The sequence below is a fragment of the Clavelina lepadiformis genome, chromosome 2, assembly GCF_947623445.1.
Source record: "Clavelina lepadiformis chromosome 2, kaClaLepa1.1, whole genome shotgun sequence".
In the NCBI taxonomy this organism is placed as follows: Eukaryota; Metazoa; Chordata; class Ascidiacea; order Aplousobranchia; family Clavelinidae; genus Clavelina; species Clavelina lepadiformis.
Window position 1 is genome coordinate 4,354,604 of NC_135241.1, and position 17,735 is coordinate 4,372,338.

Genomic DNA, 17,735 nt, shown 5'->3' on the forward strand with positions numbered 1-17,735 from the left:
CAAGCTGTCTATCACTGAGGAGCAAGTTATAATAAGGTGCTATTGGAAAACAGCAGGCTGCAGAACCCGCTCTTTTGGTTCGGACTCTCTCAAGATAAGTCGCACTTTTGGGTCAAAGTCAAGTGAACCACACACGTGACTCAGATACACTTTCCGTGGTTTAGGCAACGAGGATATACCTCGTTGTTCAGATAAACCAGAGCTGTGATTCAAATATCCACACCTGAGGCTCAAAATTTGTTTCAAAGCCAAATGAGGCAAGCTCAGGGTTCAGTTGTATAGCATACCTTATTAAATTTTCTGAGACAGTGGTGTGAAACTGTGACTCACAAACTCAACCGCTGATTTTCTTTGACGCCAAGTTTTGCGGACGCCACATCGAGTTTAAACAATTTGGGTCAGGCAGTTCAGGCTGCTGGTTGATTGAGACTGGAGTGGGTGTGGGATCCACACGGACAGCTGCAAAGGTGGTTGCTATTGCAAAAAAATCTTTTTCTCGTGTACTCTAGCACACATGTGATTATGTGGTGCTCCTATTCTGGCAGTGTTGGTTTTCTCATCTATGCGAGCTATCACGTCAGCAGTCGCTTAACAGTCTATCCTTGGTGGACTCCATATAGGCCTGTAGTGCACACACCAGACTCACAAAATTGCGCGTCGATTTTTTTTTGCTCACCGCAAATTTGTAATACAAATGGAGTTTGATGTTAGCCTACTTACATAGTACAATCGTCCCTGCTGCTTATAACGTAACATTTGTATGCAGTTGAATTGATGAATTATGCGTTCAGCAGTTGAGCTAACCTCTTTCCCCGTCTTCCTTTGCACACAACTATAACTTCAAATTTTTATGCTGTTGTAACATAATAGGCTAATTTGTATATTGTTTTTTAATGAGCGATGTAGGCCTACAGGCATCGATTTTTTTAAAGAAAATGAAAAATCTGGTGGGCAAATTACATATCGGAGATTTTCTCGTCGTAAGAGCAGCACAACGTTAACGTTGTTTTATAGTTATTTAATGCTTATCACAATGCATTTTACAAGTTTTCTGTGTTGACCTGTTTTTCCAACTTGTTCCCCGAACGCATCATGCTTGCTTTTAGTTTATAAGCTAAAAAAGGCCTTAGCGTAGTTTAAGAAAGCGCACTTCATAAAAGACTTTATCCAAAACCATTTACAGGAGTGGATTTAAGACCTACAGAACAGGTAGGTTGATTGCTTTTCTGCAAAGTAAATTTTTCCAAAGGTTTAATTCTGTTGATGTTTTTTAAAAACTGTTAGCATATTTTCAAAGATTGCCAAAACTTATTCTTTACAAATTTCAATTGGCTTGGCTAAACATTTTCAAGTATATACACAGTTGGAAGTTGTTTGCAATCCTTTGAGTTGAATCCATTCTTTAGATGTTCTTAAAAAACTTTGCAGTTAAAAAGTGATAACTAACAGGAGAGATAAACACATTAAGCTACTAAATGTATTGTAATGTCACAAAGCGGCCATGTATTGCGAGCTTTTTGCTTGTTTATTTGTTCTCTTTTACTATCTTGTTTCACACCTTCGCCTTTCTAATTTCCCTCCTGTTTATCTGTCACATGTTGCGCTTTTTGGTCTCTTATCTGTAATCTCTTTAATATTACCTGTTATCTTTTCCCTTACCTTAATTTTTATCTCTTCATTTTCTTACATCATGCCTCTTTCTCTTAACTGTTCTCAAGGTAAGTAAAAGTGTTACTCTCTTCTTTCTTTTGCACTTTCTCTTTAGGAAAAACCTTTTCTAATTGCATATTTTGAATTTCAATGTGCTGTTTACGTTTAATCATATTTTTGCCTTGCCCCTTCCACGACGATTTCTGAAAACGTTATCTATAACAATTTAGGTAACATATTGACGTTGATATCACAAAATAGGGAACTATGCCACACTTTTCACTATGGCAAGATGCGGTAACTTGTAGAAAATAGTCTGACTTTGACAATCGTATCTTTAGTATCAGTATCTGTCTCGAATCTGTAAGATCCAGGGGGTGCTCCTTTTCCCTCCCGCGAATTGTCTATCTCCACTTTCAACTGTGACCAAAAAGTATGGCAGTTTTTGACGAGAAATCGTGTGCAAAGAGACAAATTTTGGCGGGCATGGAAACCACAGATTTTTGTTTATTTATTATAAATTAGCGTTCAAGCAACCTGGTTTTCTTTATTTATTATTACTCAGCGTGATGATAAGAGATTTGGTGTGCACGTTGATAAATCTCGTGCATGCAGGTGCCACATTTTTTGCTATGGCTCCTACTGGAAAGTTTGCTTTCGGTGATGAAAATGAATGAACCAATAAATGTAGTACCAAAATTTGTCCCACACCAATGTAATATTTACAATATAGAACATAGGGCAAAACAGCGACTGTAACAAAATGCTGCAGAAACCAATTTTCTGCCCTAGAGAAATTTCTATTTCCGTAAACTTTCCAGTTTGGATGTATACCAGACTGCAGAGTTCCGCATTTAGACGAATTCAATAGGTTATTAATTTCTATGAGCCAAAGTGGCGCACTTTGGGTGCATAATTTTGGGCTTAATGACTTGGACAAAACTTCTGTATTCTCACTTTTTAATTGCTTTTGAGACAGAATTAATCAAATTGTGTACGTTATTACATAATTGCGCACTTAAGAGAGCACTTCTGCTGCATCCAACTATTTTGCCACACACGCACTTATCATTTTTGGTTGTATGGCGCACGCAAGATCTTGTTGAAAACGGCAGTACTCTGCACTCTGAAATTTATGTATATATACATATGTTACAGCCGTCTAACCAGTGTATGTGTATCTGCATATATCTTGTCGGTGTTATGAATAATGTTCACAGGAATGTTGAGGTATGCTCTTATAAAAAATCTCATTCATTGGTAGTCTTTTGAGCCCTGATACAGTGCCCTCACCCTTGCCATAGATCGTTCTGCATTTTATGGCAAGATTTGCCGAGATCTCTGGTTTGTAACAGATAGCCAAGTATACACATATTCAATCTTTCTCCTGTGCATATTTAACAATTACATACTATATTTATCTAAGCGCCCATCAAAAAATCCTGTCGGCCATATAAATTTTCATCGATTCTGATTGAAGTTTAGATTGTGATTATGGTTAATTGGATAAGGTCTACCTTGCTCATTCGTCACCCTGCGATGATTATAAAAAAATTTTGCCGTTTCTCTGTTGTATATTTTTGCTGCTGTGATTACGTTCTTACTTTGTATTTTATGTAAAGCATCTTTTTAAGAGTTACACCCGCAAGAATAGCTGATGATTTGCCTGAGCATTAACTCTCATGAAAGGGTAATTTAGAGCAATCTTTTTTAACTTGGTTCGGACTTTTAAATGCCAGGAAAGTCTAATCTGCACATGATTCAGTCCAGGTTAAAAAAACGTTTGCAGGTTGCCTATTTAGTCACTTGTTTACATTTTTCTTGATGCTTCTTATGGAAACTAAACATTTTCTGAAACAATCCATATAATTCTGTCTTGCATATCTCCTCAAGTAAACAGAGCAAACTGAAAGGTTGATTTATAATTAGGTTTCTAAAAAAGTCCACATAATTTCAATTTGCTATGTCCACAAAACCGCCTACAACGACGCCCGTGTGTCAACATTTGTAACCCCAATATGACCCGTAGCGTGTCGCAGGTTATGGAAACCAAATCACAACACGCTTTAACAGTCTTGAAGTCACTATATGAGAATTTTACTTTGCATGCCTTACCCATAAAGCATGCATTATGTCAGAGGTAAGGCTGTCACTACTTCACCAAATAAAAATTGTACGTTGAAAGCAATGTTCCCTCTAATTTTTCACGAGTCTGAGCAAACACTCTTACTCCCTGAGCGGTCCCTTGGACCACTATGAGCAACATCAGACGTTCGCGTGGTTATTATTATGCGTTTATTCTATTTTCAATTCAGGGTGGATTTTTTTCTTGTGCGCAGCACAGATTTTCTGTGTGCGGAGACCGTGTCAGCAGTGCGCATTTGCGCACGCGCGCAGCTTAGAGGGAACATTGGTTGAAAGCTATTTTTACAGTTTTTTGTTAATCTTAGATAAATAAAATAGTTAAATGTTATAACATAGTAACTTAACCCCAATCTACATTGAAATCTAAATTTGACTTAAACAAAATCCTAAAGTAGCTTTTTGCATGCCCAGTCTTCTTAACTAACTTTCTGTCTTTAACAACGGACTGCAAACTACCAAAGGCCCATTGCAAACCGAGTTTGATTCCCATTTGTGCTAATATTGTATCACCCTTAAGCAAGGTACGAAAGATGCTAGCTTTTGTCCGGTTGTCTTGATCAACAGTTTCAAATTTGGTCAATTTGGAAGAAGTTTAAAAGAGAAATGTGTATCCATCAGAACTTGCACAAACTCGGGCTCACTAACAAGGGTTTGCGTGGTGAGCATTCATCGAAAAAAAAAGTGAGAGTAATGCCCATGCAAAAGATACAAAATAAAATCCTGGTTTCAGGTTAAAGTTAACATTATTCGGATTCGTACTTTTTCAGATATAAAACACCCTAGATTAACTACTTATCCTTGGGCTCAATAAAGTTAATTCCTGTGTATGTTTCCGTATGAAAGTAAAAGTACAGTAGTTTAATAATAATGCACATATAATAAATGTCCCACCAAGTTCTGAAAATATCATAAAACATTTTGTGATCTGGCAGATGAATGGTTCCCAAATCCCAACCTTTATTTGTCACAGAAGCCTTGAAAGAATTTTTAAAGTCATAGTACCTCACACAAAAAATGCTAGAAATTTCTTTAATTTATGATTCTTGCGAGCCATATGCTATGTTACGTTAACTGCATTTTTGCTATACCAGAGCAAATATTTCACCAAACCTTGATAGATTTTTTACCCTTTGCAACACAAAACAACAACTAACGCTATTGACTGCATGGCGTAATTCCACATTTTCTGACAGTTTTGGAATTTTTGTTGCTCAGCTAACTGTTAGTTTGTCAGTGATAATTCCATTTTGTCTAATCCAGGTTCCTGGTTAAGTTGTAATTGATAAGTAACGTATGCATGTCCACTACTTCATGACGTTTATGAGTGATCTTTACATAGCCTACTAAGTCATATGCAGTACGTATAGTGCAGAAATTCCACACACAATAAGGCTTAATTTGATGTTATTCAGTGAGCCCAACAGTATAACTTCTTTTCTATAATCGTACATAATTATAACTTATAATGTTTTACCTGATTCCACATATTCTTCTGTTGAAATAAAATTTTTATGATTTCATGATTTGTAGTGTTTTAAATAATTATGGCTGGCTGCGTTTGTTGTTCTGCTTTAAAGCCAAGATATAAGCGTCTTGTTGATAACATCTTTCCATCAAGTCCTGAGAAAGGTTTGGTGAGAAGTGAAATGGAAAAGTTGACTTACTACGCTGTGTCAGCTCCAGAAAAGTTGGATCGAATCGGTGTGTATCTTGCCAGAAAATTGACAAGAGATATTGCTCGTCATCGTGACAAAGCAGTTTTTATTGCCATGGAGGCGTTAAACCAGTTGCTACTTGCGTGTCACGCCCAACAGATAAACCTATTTGTGGAAAGCTTTCTTAGAATGGTCGCCACTTTGCTTGAATCAGCTAATGCAGAATTTCAAGCACTTGGCACACACTCATTCGAGAAGTTTTCTAAAATTGAAGAGGACACAGCTTCATACCATCGCAGATATGACTTCTTTGTTTCCAAATTCAGTTCGATGTGTCATAGTAATCAACAAGACAATAATATTCGGCTAAAAGCTCAGCTAAACGGTGTCCAAGGTTTACGTGGTGTAATCCGTAAAACTGTTAGCGATGAGTTGCAGGTGAACATATGGGAAAAGCAGCATATGGATAAAATAATTTCCTCTCTCCTTTACATCATGCAAAATGATACCAATGATGAAAAGCATAATGATGATGGTAGTCCTGTACCGAAGGAAGACTCTGAACACCCGTCTTCACTAGCAGAGGAATCCTTCAGGGAGCTGCTGTCTCGAGCAGCATTTGCTAATGTCCCAGCAGCAGTTTCACCCGCGCTTTCTCACATGGATAACCACAAACTATGGACACCTGACAGCACGTTTGCCATTAAGTGCTTCAAGATAATAATGTATTCAGTACAAGGTCAGTATAGTCACCTCATTGTCAAAATGCTTCTCGATCATCTTGATAACCATGGTACCGAAAAACAGCATACCAGAGCCAGTATACTTCAAGTTTTGTGTGCAATTGTACCAATCCCATCTTCGGCAGCAATTGGCCCATCTGTCATTGATGTTTTTAACCGACTCGCTCGTCATCTTAAAATATCAACTGAAAGGCTAAATCAAAAGGATTTTGTTAATGCTTTAATTGAAACAACTGGGGTTTTGGCTGGTGTTGTACCTGACTATCAGAAACTTGAGATAATTACTTTTTATATTACGAAATCTCAGGAAGCAATATGTGGCAGTGAAGATGGCGAAGGCATGATATCCGTTGATAAAAAATTTGCCAGCCTTTTGCTGCAGTCTCTGCATCGAATTTCAAAAACATACCATGCCAGCAATCTCTCAACACTTTCCTCAACATTGCTAGATCCACTCTTGAAAGTAGCTTTACTTACTGACCCTTCTGAACGACTACTCGCACACAATCTACTGATATCGTTATTTGACAGAAATCAAAATGAAAGCAGACTCACACTGGTTTCGTCACAGACAGACGTTGAGAGCATGGGTCTTGTCTCTTCGGCGGCCAGCAAATATGATGTAGATTTCTTAGATAGAAGACTTCCAAGCATATACCATTGGTTGTTTGAGAGTTTTAAGCATGATGACAACTCAATTAATAATTTTATGTCATTGTATAAGTGTGCATTAGTTTTATGTTTGTCCATTTTTTCACCTGATATAATTACTGACATGACATGTTTAACGTTGGCTGTGCAAGGTGCTGCTATTGAATTGCTAAACAATGCAAACCAGCCGGAAGATGTTATCGGCCATGTATCGCAAGTCCTGGCTTCAACAGCCAGCATTATGCTCGTCCTTGCTCATTTATCCGCCATTCCTGAATTTCAACATTATGTTAATCAAGTCATGCTTTCACGCAATTCTATTGCCCCACAGTTAATGCCAGAGCATGCTTTAACAGGACAGAAGACCAGAATTTCTTTTAAATTTGAGCCAGAAGCCCTATCAAAAGTAATATTCACCAGCACTGCAATTTATGATGCCCTGGTGGGAAGAATCGGATTTAACATTGAAAAGTTAAATCAACCGTTTTTGGCAAACCTTCCTTTAGACACTTTAAGCTCAGAAGGAAAACACGGCCCTATAGATGTTGAGTCGATAAACATTTCGTTTACTATGGGTAGAGAGACGTCTGTGACTTTGGAGGATGGTGTTATGCCAGCCAATACAATCACATATCAATACCTGAAACAGGTGTTTACTAAACCGCCTATCTCAAGAAAAGAACAGATGGCAAAGAACCAAAAAGTTGCTGATCACATTAGAAGTGTGCCGTTTGAGCAGCTGATTGCGGAAATGAAACCAGACCCCACCATTGAATGCAAGAAATGGTATGAGCAAGTGATAAATACTGAAGCCAATTCTGTTGAAGATGAAGGAATTGATCCATTGGTGTTTCCTTCTATCTGCTACTTTTGAGGGACCTACCTTTAATTTTTGTATCTTACTATTTGCTGGACATTGTTGAGATTATATAAAGGCTTATTTGTGTGTCATTGGTGCAATTTATCTATTTATTTAGTAAGAAGATAGTCTAGTTGTCAAAAATTTAATTGGTTAGCATTACTCAGCAACACTCTGTGATGTCATAAGATTGGTTGATTAACAGCATATAGCTGTAGTATGTGTAGTCATTATGCAGTGTACTTTGTAATTACAGCTTCTTAAAATAGAACGAGGTGTGCAGACTCGTACAGTGGGATGTTGCTCACCATACATACCTTCATTTCACCATGTGGTTTGTGGTTGATGCTTGATTTTAGCATACTTAGAAAGCTATCTATATAATAGTATTGGTGCCTGGAATTGCAATCACTGTTGTACTCCAATATTTACACCACAGCATTGTACGAACAGGAACAGCTGTCAGTTAACAATTTCCTCTGTCACCATAAGTTTGGTTTGTTAGAACCAGACATTTGTTTTTTTGTGACTAATGGATTGTGATGTATTTAAAATTGATATTTCTTTTTATAATATAATGAATAATAAGACTTTACTTTGCAGATTTCTTCTTAGGTATATCATATACGCGAGAAATGTCTTCTTGATCTTTCTTTGCTTCTTGTTTCCCTTATATATACATACCGATATTTTTCTCTCCGTGATGTATGGGAATAAGTAAAATTGTCATTAAAGTGTTGTGCACAACTGTAATGAGCTTTATAGTATGTAGTACTGTATAGGGCTTTTGTTGGTTGATTGATTGGCTGTACTGACATTGACAGCCTGGCTTTAGAAAATAAAGCCTGTGATTAAATGCGATGCCTGTGGGTTGTAAACATTCTTATGCTCATTTATTTTAATGTTTATGCCATTCTCTATATATGGCAAGGTTATATTCAGTTTGAGAAAGTAACATGAGCACACATGACTATTGTTCACATTTTGTGCTTTGTTTCTGTTTTTATTGCTTGTGTTGTACTTGCTGTAAAAAAGGTTTTCTGCTAGCTCTCACAAAAAAAAATATCTCTGATAATTTTTTTTTTGCCTGGTTAATCTGTGAAATTAAATTTTTGTGGCTCTTATCTAACTTACTATTATGTCGAGTGCAATGGACTATTTTTGTGGATTTCAGATATTTACAAGATCGTTCATGGTTTCTATTGTGGTGCGTTTCAAAAATTATAGTAAGGTTTTTAACACCAAATCTTCATTAAAAGGATTTTAAAATTACTTTTACTGTGCTTATTGTTATATGTCGAATTAATATTTTGTCTGTTTGGATTGTCTAATTTATTGCTCGAGTTCATTAACACTGTGTTTGTCTTCTACCAGGAGGCCAGTACTTACGTACAATACAACTAAGAACACAAAATGCAAAGTAACACTGACTGGGATACTGTGACTTATCTGAGAAAGTCCAAACCTGCCCCTGGAGCGGCCAAATCAAACCAAGCTGTAAATGCTGCTTTGCGCAAAGGAGAAGATGTAGAAACAAGACAGAAGTTTGCTGCTGGAACCAACAAGAAAGCTGTGACAAGTAAGAACACTGCAAAATTAGACCGTGAAACAGAAGAACTTCATCATGAGACTATTTCATTGAGCGTTGGTCGTTTGATACAAAAAGGTCGCCAGCAGAAACGACTTACACAAAAAGAACTAGCAACAAAAATCAACGAAAAACCACAAGTTATCAATGAGTATGAAAATGGAAAGGCCATTCCTAATAATCAAGTCATGGGAAAAATAGAAAGAGCAATTGGAATTAAACTAAGAGGAAAAGACAAGGGCCACCCAATGACCTCGTCATCCAAGAAATAGCATCACCAAAGTCAGCTTGTATTTCCTGTAGTACAGTGTAAGTGGTGTATGGTCACATCATTTGAATTTTGTTAAATTTTTAGCTGCTAAGTTGACAATTCATTTCATGTTTTCTCTGTTGTAATGTTGAGTTAATTTCTAGCCTACGATTGGTATATTTGAGTGTTTTGTTTAAACATATTTTAATTCAGTGCATTAAATGAAAATGCTTGATGAACAGCTAATCCATGTTTAATCTCCCGTTGGAATTTATTTCCATACCAGTTGCAACTGTAGCCGTCCAATACCACCATTCTCACTTGTATCTGAAACCACTAATTATGTAGCTTTCAGTTTTAATCAACCTTCCACATCTGTCTATATTTATGAAAAAGGTTTAATTGTTTTACGTAAACACAACCAACACCTTACAGTTACAGAAAATCAATACTTTGATCTAAATATGATTAATGTACTTGTTGGTTGGTGCGTGGAACATCTGTTTATGTTGACTACAGTACCGATAAATAATTTGTGTGTGTTTGACAGGACTAAGAGATAAATTTTGCAGTGAATTTGTGCATATTGCTTAGCTTTGTGTTTTTAGCGTGAATAGTTGATCCAATTTTAAGTGGTGTGATCAGTTTTTCTCTAAATATTAATGTGACTTGCTGGGGTAGTTGCCATTGTTGCATGTTGACCGAGTCATGTTCATTTGCAGTTTCTACAATAATAATATTGTAGTGGTCGTGTTCAAAACCATTTCTTCGAGGCTTTCAAGTGCAACAATACCTCTTGCTTGTGTTGCAGTCTCAACACTTATGAAAGTATAGAATCACACAGAAATTTGTTCAATTAGGGCTGTTACTTGTTTTTAAATATCTCTGAATTATGTCGGGGTCACCAGATCTTGTTCCTCAAGATGAACCTCAAGCACCATTCAAGACACCGTCTGTGAGTTAATGATTGCTTAAAATCTTTTGATCAGCTAGTATAAAACCTCGATTTTTCTTGGTTTTCAATGAATGTTTTGTTTCTTTACCATCCAGGGCATAGAGAGACAACAAGAAGAAATGCTTAAATCAAAATATCCCAACTTAAAACCCAAAGGTGGTTCCAGCTTGCTTCAAAAAAGAATGCAACAAAAGGTATTTTTCTCGTCTCAATTGATTCAGCAACTAGCATGTTGCTCATTTGGTTAAGTAGAGCTATGGAAAATAATATATAAAAGTTAAATTTGATATTTAGTTATCAATAATGCACCCAATTACCTACCAGTTAACCTTAAAACCCAATATCACCCTGAAGACTGTGGACCAAAGAATTTACTTAATGTTGTTTGATGCTTCTCCCAACCATTTAGGCTTATTTGCTTACAACAAAAATATAAATTGACAACAGAAGTCAGCAACATATCTAATAGTGTGTCTTGTGTATAATTATGAGATTTCGAGCACAATCATAATTTGATTTGTTTTCCACAAGAAACAAGTATTAACACAACATTCAGTGTAATTAAGGAATAAATTGCAATAAATTTTTTTTAGACTAAATACTTTGATTCTGGGGATTACAATATGGCTCGAGCTAAGATGAAGAGCAAACAGGAACCTCCACCAGAGGTAAAGCAGTTGAATCAAGTGACTGGTGATCACATGCCAACACCAGATGAAATTCCGCGTGTGAGAAAGCAGTCCCAAAGCAATTTGGTTATATCGAGTGCCATTAACTCATAAACTGCTTTTCTTTCTTCTGTACATACTTACCAATTTAAACCTCGTATTTAGCTGAATGTTTAATGAATTGCGTTGGTGACAATTCAAAAAGTTGTGGGCAATGCAGTCACAAATGAGATTTTTATGTCACGATGAGAGATGTTGTTATTAAGTAGTTAATGATAAGGGTTTTACATCAAAGCATTTTTATTGTTGTTTATACTGTAGTAATACAAACTATTAAGTTTTTATTTTCAATGCGCTACTTCACGAGTTTCGGGTGATTTAGTTCTATTGTTACTGAAAACTAATTTAAGGAAATTTTTGACTTTGCCTTTCCTAAATTGTAGAAGGCAACTCGTTGCAAAACAACTGTCTTTCGAGAACAGAAAAGTTTTTCGAGAACACCCTGTGATCCTATTGTTCCTTTTATGAATTTTACACAAATGAGTAACGCACATAGGCAGAAAATAAAAACAAAATCTGCCTGCTTGCCGATATTTGAACATCTTTAATGTTATTTGTATTCGACCTTGACTTATCAGTATCTATATACTGATAATAATGGGTATGGCTAATGTGTTGGTTTCATGCATGGTGTCATATGTTTGATTAATGGTTGCCTTCACATCAGAATCCTTAAAATTTAAATGGATATTGTAGTTTTAAAACTTACCTTAACCGAGGCATTTTCTTTGTCAATAGAAAAGGTACAAATTTTATCCTAAACCTGCAAACCTTTACCCAATTTTAATGTATTTGGAAAAAGAAATGATTAACAGGATAGTACAAGTTATATTAATGTTTCTTGTACAGCCCTTGCATACTAAAGTGACATTATTTCTGGTAAGGTGTAACTGCAACACAATTTCCCTTGTACATATTTCACGTTTGTTATGTTTTGTATTGAGCTCTTAATGTTCCTGGCTATATATGACTGAAGTGAATGGCATCACATCACAACCATAGCGTTAAAATATACCCACGATACTAGTGAACGGAGTTGACCGGCTAGTTAAGCATCAAATTTAATACATTTTATCTGTTTGGGGATCGACATTTTCATTTAAGTGAAAGAGATCAGCTTGTTGAGTATTTTGTCGTAGTTTCTGCGCTAAATTGAACTTTGTTCACGGTTTTCCGTATCATTTTACACCTCTTGTAATTCACGATGTGCATAGTAACAAAGTGTCAAATTTTTCTTTTAATTTCTGTCTGTTGCGAAAATGCTTCAGTGTATTAAAGTTTGCTCACTGCTTTTGTACAGTTCTGTGTTCATCATCACCAAGAAGCTGGTGTGAAAAAAAGTTTCTTCTGTCAATCATGTTTGTTTATGTCTACAAATGGGCACAGTGCAGAAACCTTCTCCACCAATTCGCTGCAAAGATAGAGAGGTAGAGAATTGCCGCATCTTTCCACTTTTGAGGGATGTGTCATGTACTGATGCCTATGTTGTTAACTCGGCGTAAAAATTGTCCAGCTACAAAAATACGGTACTTGTGATTGTTGAACAAATGTAGTTTCAAGTCATTCTGACGGCCTGAAATGAGCACATTAAGGAAACCCTTGACCTTGATTGGTCAAAAGGGTATTTCCGGCCAACTTGCGGCAAACGTATTGCCTAATACAACGTTGCTTTAATTTGTGAGTCAGTTACATGGGCAGCGTTTAGCAACTCTAGGTACATCGTTAGGTAAATCCTTAATTATTTTAGCAAAGATACTGCGTTGAAAATAATAGAAAACATGTAACGGCACGAACAAGCTGACGCAACGCGATGGACATAGGCCTTGCCTTGGTTGGCCGCAATACGCCTCAGGCAAGCAAAATTTAACGCTTAAGCACATCTGTCTACGTTGCCTAAACTCAACAGTTTTGCACACGAGAAGAAACAAAGCCATAGGGACCTTCACTTCTTGGTGCATTAGCCTACTTGAAACCATTTTTGACATTTTTGTAATAAAAAAGCTGTAATTAGAAATTATAGACAGACGTTGAGTCGTGTAAAAGAAAAAAATTTTTGTTGTTTGTAGCTCTTAAAAAAGTCAAAATATATACCTTCGAATAGGAAGCAAATGCTTGATAGGTCGCACAAACTCTTTGCAAGGGCCGCACTTTTCCCACCCTGTCTTAGAATAACCGTGAGTTTGTTTACCAGCATAAAATAGTACTTTTAGGCTACAAAATTGCTTGCCGTTTGCTGGAAATAAGCCCATATTTGTGCTGCTGTCACCGTAATTATGGCTGCGATTGCGAGTGACAGCGACACGGATAGTTTCTCAGATATTGAAGTCCTTGCCGAATTATCCTCAGACACGCAAACAAAAGAAGCGGAAGCATCTAGCGATTTGTCTGAAGTGGTCGAGGAAGAAAGCAACGAAGTTGTCAAGGTTGTCAAACAAACAGTTTCAAAGCAGAATACCCCTTGGGAGAAAATAGTGAAACAATCATTTCTATGCACAATATGCGATAAGTCTTTTGCACGTCGCAAATATGTCTATAAGCACAGAGTTGTTCACAGGGCTGACCGTAAATTTCCGTGCAAAGTTTGCGACAAGATATTCGCTAGCACTGCAACCCTTCGAATTCATTCAAGGATACACAACGATGATAAGCGTTACGCTTGCAGTTTTTGTGCCAGAAGGTTTGTGCAAATTGGAAATATGCAGAAACACGAACGATTACATACCGGCGAACGACCGTTTACTTGTGATGTATGTGTTAAGACTTTCGCCAGGAAGGAACACTTAAACAGACATATAATGTCACATACTAACTGGCGCCCCTTTGAATGTAACATTTGCAAAAAGAGATTTGCTGATAAAGGAGACATGAAAAAACACAAAAAGCGCCATTATGAATCTTATCCTTCAAAGTGCACTGTCGGTGATATGGGATTCTGAAAAGCATCGAATTTGAAAACCCACCTATGAACTCACCTACACGATCGTCGCTTTTCTTGCTTAATCTGCAGTCAAACTTTCCAACGCCAAGTAGCCTACATCTGCGTTCTCACATGTTGACTCATACTGGAGAGCGCCCCTTTACCTGCGTGCTATGTGATAAGGCGTATAAGGAAAAGTATAGCCTCAAGAAGCACATCAAAAGTCATTACCAGTCGGGCGAGTTTAAGTGTACTTCCTGCCAAGCAGCATTTGACAGCTATGATGCTATCAAAAAACATAAAGAACAGCATGAAACATTAAAGTTCATTGATATGCTATCCGAATGCGTAATTTAACTAAACATTTGTCAGTCATCTTTTATAGCATTAAGAAAAACCACCACGCTATGCATAGCCCATCTTGTTGAACTATCACTAGCTAATGAGTCTGCGACTAACTGAAATTACTTTAGTATTTGTGTTTAAAATAAACAGTGATATTGGAGGTGAAAAAGTTTTATGATTAAGGTGGCGTTCCAGATTCATCAGCGTTATTACGACCAAGCGTTAATAAAATGAAGCTTACTTATGTAAATATAGCATATGCTGCAAAAGTCAGGTTGTTTTAATTGTAGCTGTGGTATGTTGTTGCCTATAAAAGTGATGCTTGTTCAGTTCAGCTAGAGACTATGCCGCACTGCAAACCAAAACGCATGAGTCTGCATGACGCAACAAGAGGCGTATTAAACCATGATCCTAAGGGTACGGGAGCACGCTCCCCCGAAAAATGTTGGATTTAAAAAGTCTAAAACAAAACTTCTCAATCTATGGGTCGCGAATCCGAACGTTTTTTAACCACATGATATTACATTTCAATTATCAGTTGGATTAAGTTTACTTGATTCATTTCTGTCAATACAGTTTATCGTTTTTTTTTTAATCTATTTGCCGTTCTGCTGAGCAAGTGCAATGCCATGATAATGATACCTTAAATGACGTAAGCAAAATCTGAGTGCATGTGATTTTGAAGCCTGCGTGTCCAAATTATTTACAGAATCGGTTTTTATACTTGTGAAAGAATTTATTCAAAAATCCCTATGAAGTAGGCTACATTCCATTGAAAGTCCAAAACCGTCAGAAATGGATAAAACCAGATTTTATGCTAGCTACGTTACGAGTATTCAGAATACTGATTAATTAGTAGGCTTATTATTGACCTAAAACGAAAAAAATCGTAAATAGTGGCTTGTTTGTAACTTGGCATGTGTTAAGACTTGGACTTCATAAACGTTACTGACTCGACTTGAGAATGTGATTAAAATGACTCCACTTAATGAGTTGGACTTGCGCTGTTGGCGTTTTGACTTACGAATGACCATTAAGACTTGTTCCCATCATTGTCTTACACAACTAACACTAGCCAGGTGTTTGTTATTTAACATAAAATTGCTATAACATCAGCTATGGTGTAAGTTACAGTAGAATTTACTCTACTGAATAACAACGCCACAAAAAAAAGAGACAAGATGGCAATTGCTAAGCTGTACCACTGTCTACAACTAAAGATTAATTGATTTTCTAGCGCCACCCTTTCGGGTAGCATTTCTTCCAAACATTTTGATAAATGTGCTTGAAAAACGAAAACCATCCTACCCTAATTAATTGAATTTGACATTTCAAGAAAGTTAGATTGCTGTTGGTAGGCTAAACAATTGAATTCGTTGTAAACACTATCATAACATATTACAAATTGAAAAGCAATTTGTAGTACTATTTTCGATGTCGCTCGAGTAGAAATAATAAAACTCCAGAAGATGTCTGCAATAGGCAGCTATCATTTGCGTCTGATGGAATATAGGCTAATCGATAAAGACACAAGAAATCGTATTTCTTGTGTGGTATTGTAGCGATTGGGCTCGACTGCCACTTGATAATATCCAAAGAGATGCCGTTGACTCACATGTTGGTAGTTAATACCAATGGTCGAGTACACACACTAATATAAGCTGTGTAGACTTTGCGTTTATGGTGCCTTAAAGGCAGCGGCAGGCGAGATGCTACACTACTCCCCTCCTTTTCGAAGAGCATGGTAAACGGCACTTGACTGAAGGGAATCCTGGCTATTTGCGTTGCATCGAGCGTAGGAGATAAGTGCTTTAGATCAGCACTAGGAGCGATGGGAGATAAGAGGGAAAAGTTGTGTTTTCAGTTAATTCGGGGTCACCATCTGTAGCAATTGGCCTCGCCTGCCGTTTAATGATATTCGAAGAGATACGGTCGACTCACATCTCGGAAGTTATTACCAATGGTCGAGTATATACATCAATAAGCTGCGTAGACTTTGTGTTTATGGTATTATCTTAAAGTGGCAGCGGCAAGCCAGACGCTACACAACGTTTCAACTTTTGTGTTATTGCTATTTGCTTTCTTTATTGAAGCGTGACAATAAATGTGACTTGCAAATACTAGGCCCCATTAAAAGTCGTAGGTCCATGCCAATTGGTCCGCTTGACTCCATCTACAATGGCCAGCGCCAATGCAACAGCAACACTGTACACACCAAGTTATCAGCATGGGGAAAGCCTTTCTTTATTCATCACAAAATGCCTGAATGGAGTTTATACTTACATAGACATCACATTAAACTATTTTTATCAGTGCTGTAATTCACAGTGGAGATGGGCAGCAAATTTGTTATTTCAACAACGTTGGTGGAATTGGTTGGCTGCAGAGTAACCGTAGATGTTAGGATATCATTGTCAGGATGTGGGCGTTATCTAATGTAGCATATAGGCTAATAATAGTGCGGTATTTGATCGTACCACATAATACACTTGGTTGCATTTTTAAATTGAACTTACAGTATACAGTATATGTCCAAACACAATTGCCTAGGCTTATAGGCTACCTTATCAGGAGCGCTCGTAGAATACTTTGAGATGGTACGCACTAAATTAGTTTATGCCAGTGATGTTGTAATTGTATTGTGATCTATACATCAACCTTGCGACGTGAACTTAAGGATTGTGCTGAGGGAGGTTGAAATGTTTTAAAAACCTGTCCTGGAATTTCTGCAAATTATGCCAATGACAATCTTACCCGGAACAGAAAAATGTTTTCCCTTTACACCTCAAAAAAGACTTTAAAACGTCACAAAATGAGTCATATTCTTAAATTTATACGAACAGTAGCTAGTACTTTATTGTGGACGATTTTAAAACTCTGGGGTTTAAAACTCTGAGTGCACAACCACATGACGTCACAATTTGAGTAGCTGGGGTCTAGCATACAAAGGCATCCTGTGGTTTTTCACTTATATACTAGACCCAAACTTTGTATACAACAATTTTGTTACCCTGGATAGGCTAACCCATTTTTACAAGGATTAGTCAAATATGTTTGATATACAAAGAGTACGTTACATTTTTCTTGTTAAGTGACCTTTTGCTTTATCAAACTCCTTGCTTTTATATGGACATTGTATATCACTTGCTGCAGAGCAGGTGTTAAGTAAGCACTAGCAGCCTATTTACACAACATGACATAATGGTTGGTTCTTGTATTCTTCTTAATAATTAGAGAGTGGCTATTTAA

General features: G+C 37.0%; 4 protein-coding genes across 4 annotated transcripts; all 4 read left to right on the forward strand.

The window, feature by feature from the left end:
* The first annotated feature begins 401 nt into the window (after positions 1 to 401).
* LOC143446784 (protein EFR3 homolog B-like) lies at positions 402 to 9,077 on the forward strand. The gene has a single exon (XM_076946582.1). It carries the CDS (start codon positions 5,340 to 5,342, stop codon positions 7,716 to 7,718), a length of 2,379 nt encoding a protein of 792 aa, XP_076802697.1. The 5' UTR covers positions 402 to 5,339; the 3' UTR covers positions 7,719 to 9,077.
* On the forward strand, positions 8,775 to 10,352 carry LOC143446785 (endothelial differentiation-related factor 1 homolog). The gene is made up of 2 exons (XM_076946584.1): positions 8,775 to 8,910; positions 9,078 to 10,352. Exon 2 carries the CDS (start codon positions 9,117 to 9,119, stop codon positions 9,561 to 9,563), a length of 447 nt encoding a protein of 148 aa, XP_076802699.1. The 5' UTR covers positions 8,775 to 8,910; positions 9,078 to 9,116; the 3' UTR covers positions 9,564 to 10,352.
* Position 10,353: 1 nt separating this feature from the next.
* LOC143446786 (cAMP-regulated phosphoprotein 19-A-like) lies at positions 10,354 to 12,578 on the forward strand. The gene is made up of 3 exons (XM_076946585.1): positions 10,354 to 10,496; positions 10,592 to 10,690; positions 11,090 to 12,578. Exons 1-3 carry the CDS (start codon positions 10,434 to 10,436, stop codon positions 11,276 to 11,278), a joined length of 351 nt encoding a protein of 116 aa, XP_076802700.1. The 5' UTR covers positions 10,354 to 10,433; the 3' UTR covers positions 11,279 to 12,578.
* Positions 12,579 to 13,146: 568 nt separating this feature from the next.
* Positions 13,147 to 14,736, forward strand: LOC143445927 (uncharacterized). Its single transcript, XM_076945331.1, has one exon. It carries the CDS (start codon positions 13,498 to 13,500, stop codon positions 14,158 to 14,160), a length of 663 nt encoding a protein of 220 aa, XP_076801446.1. The 5' UTR covers positions 13,147 to 13,497; the 3' UTR covers positions 14,161 to 14,736.
* Positions 14,737 to 17,735: the final 2,999 nt, after the last annotated feature.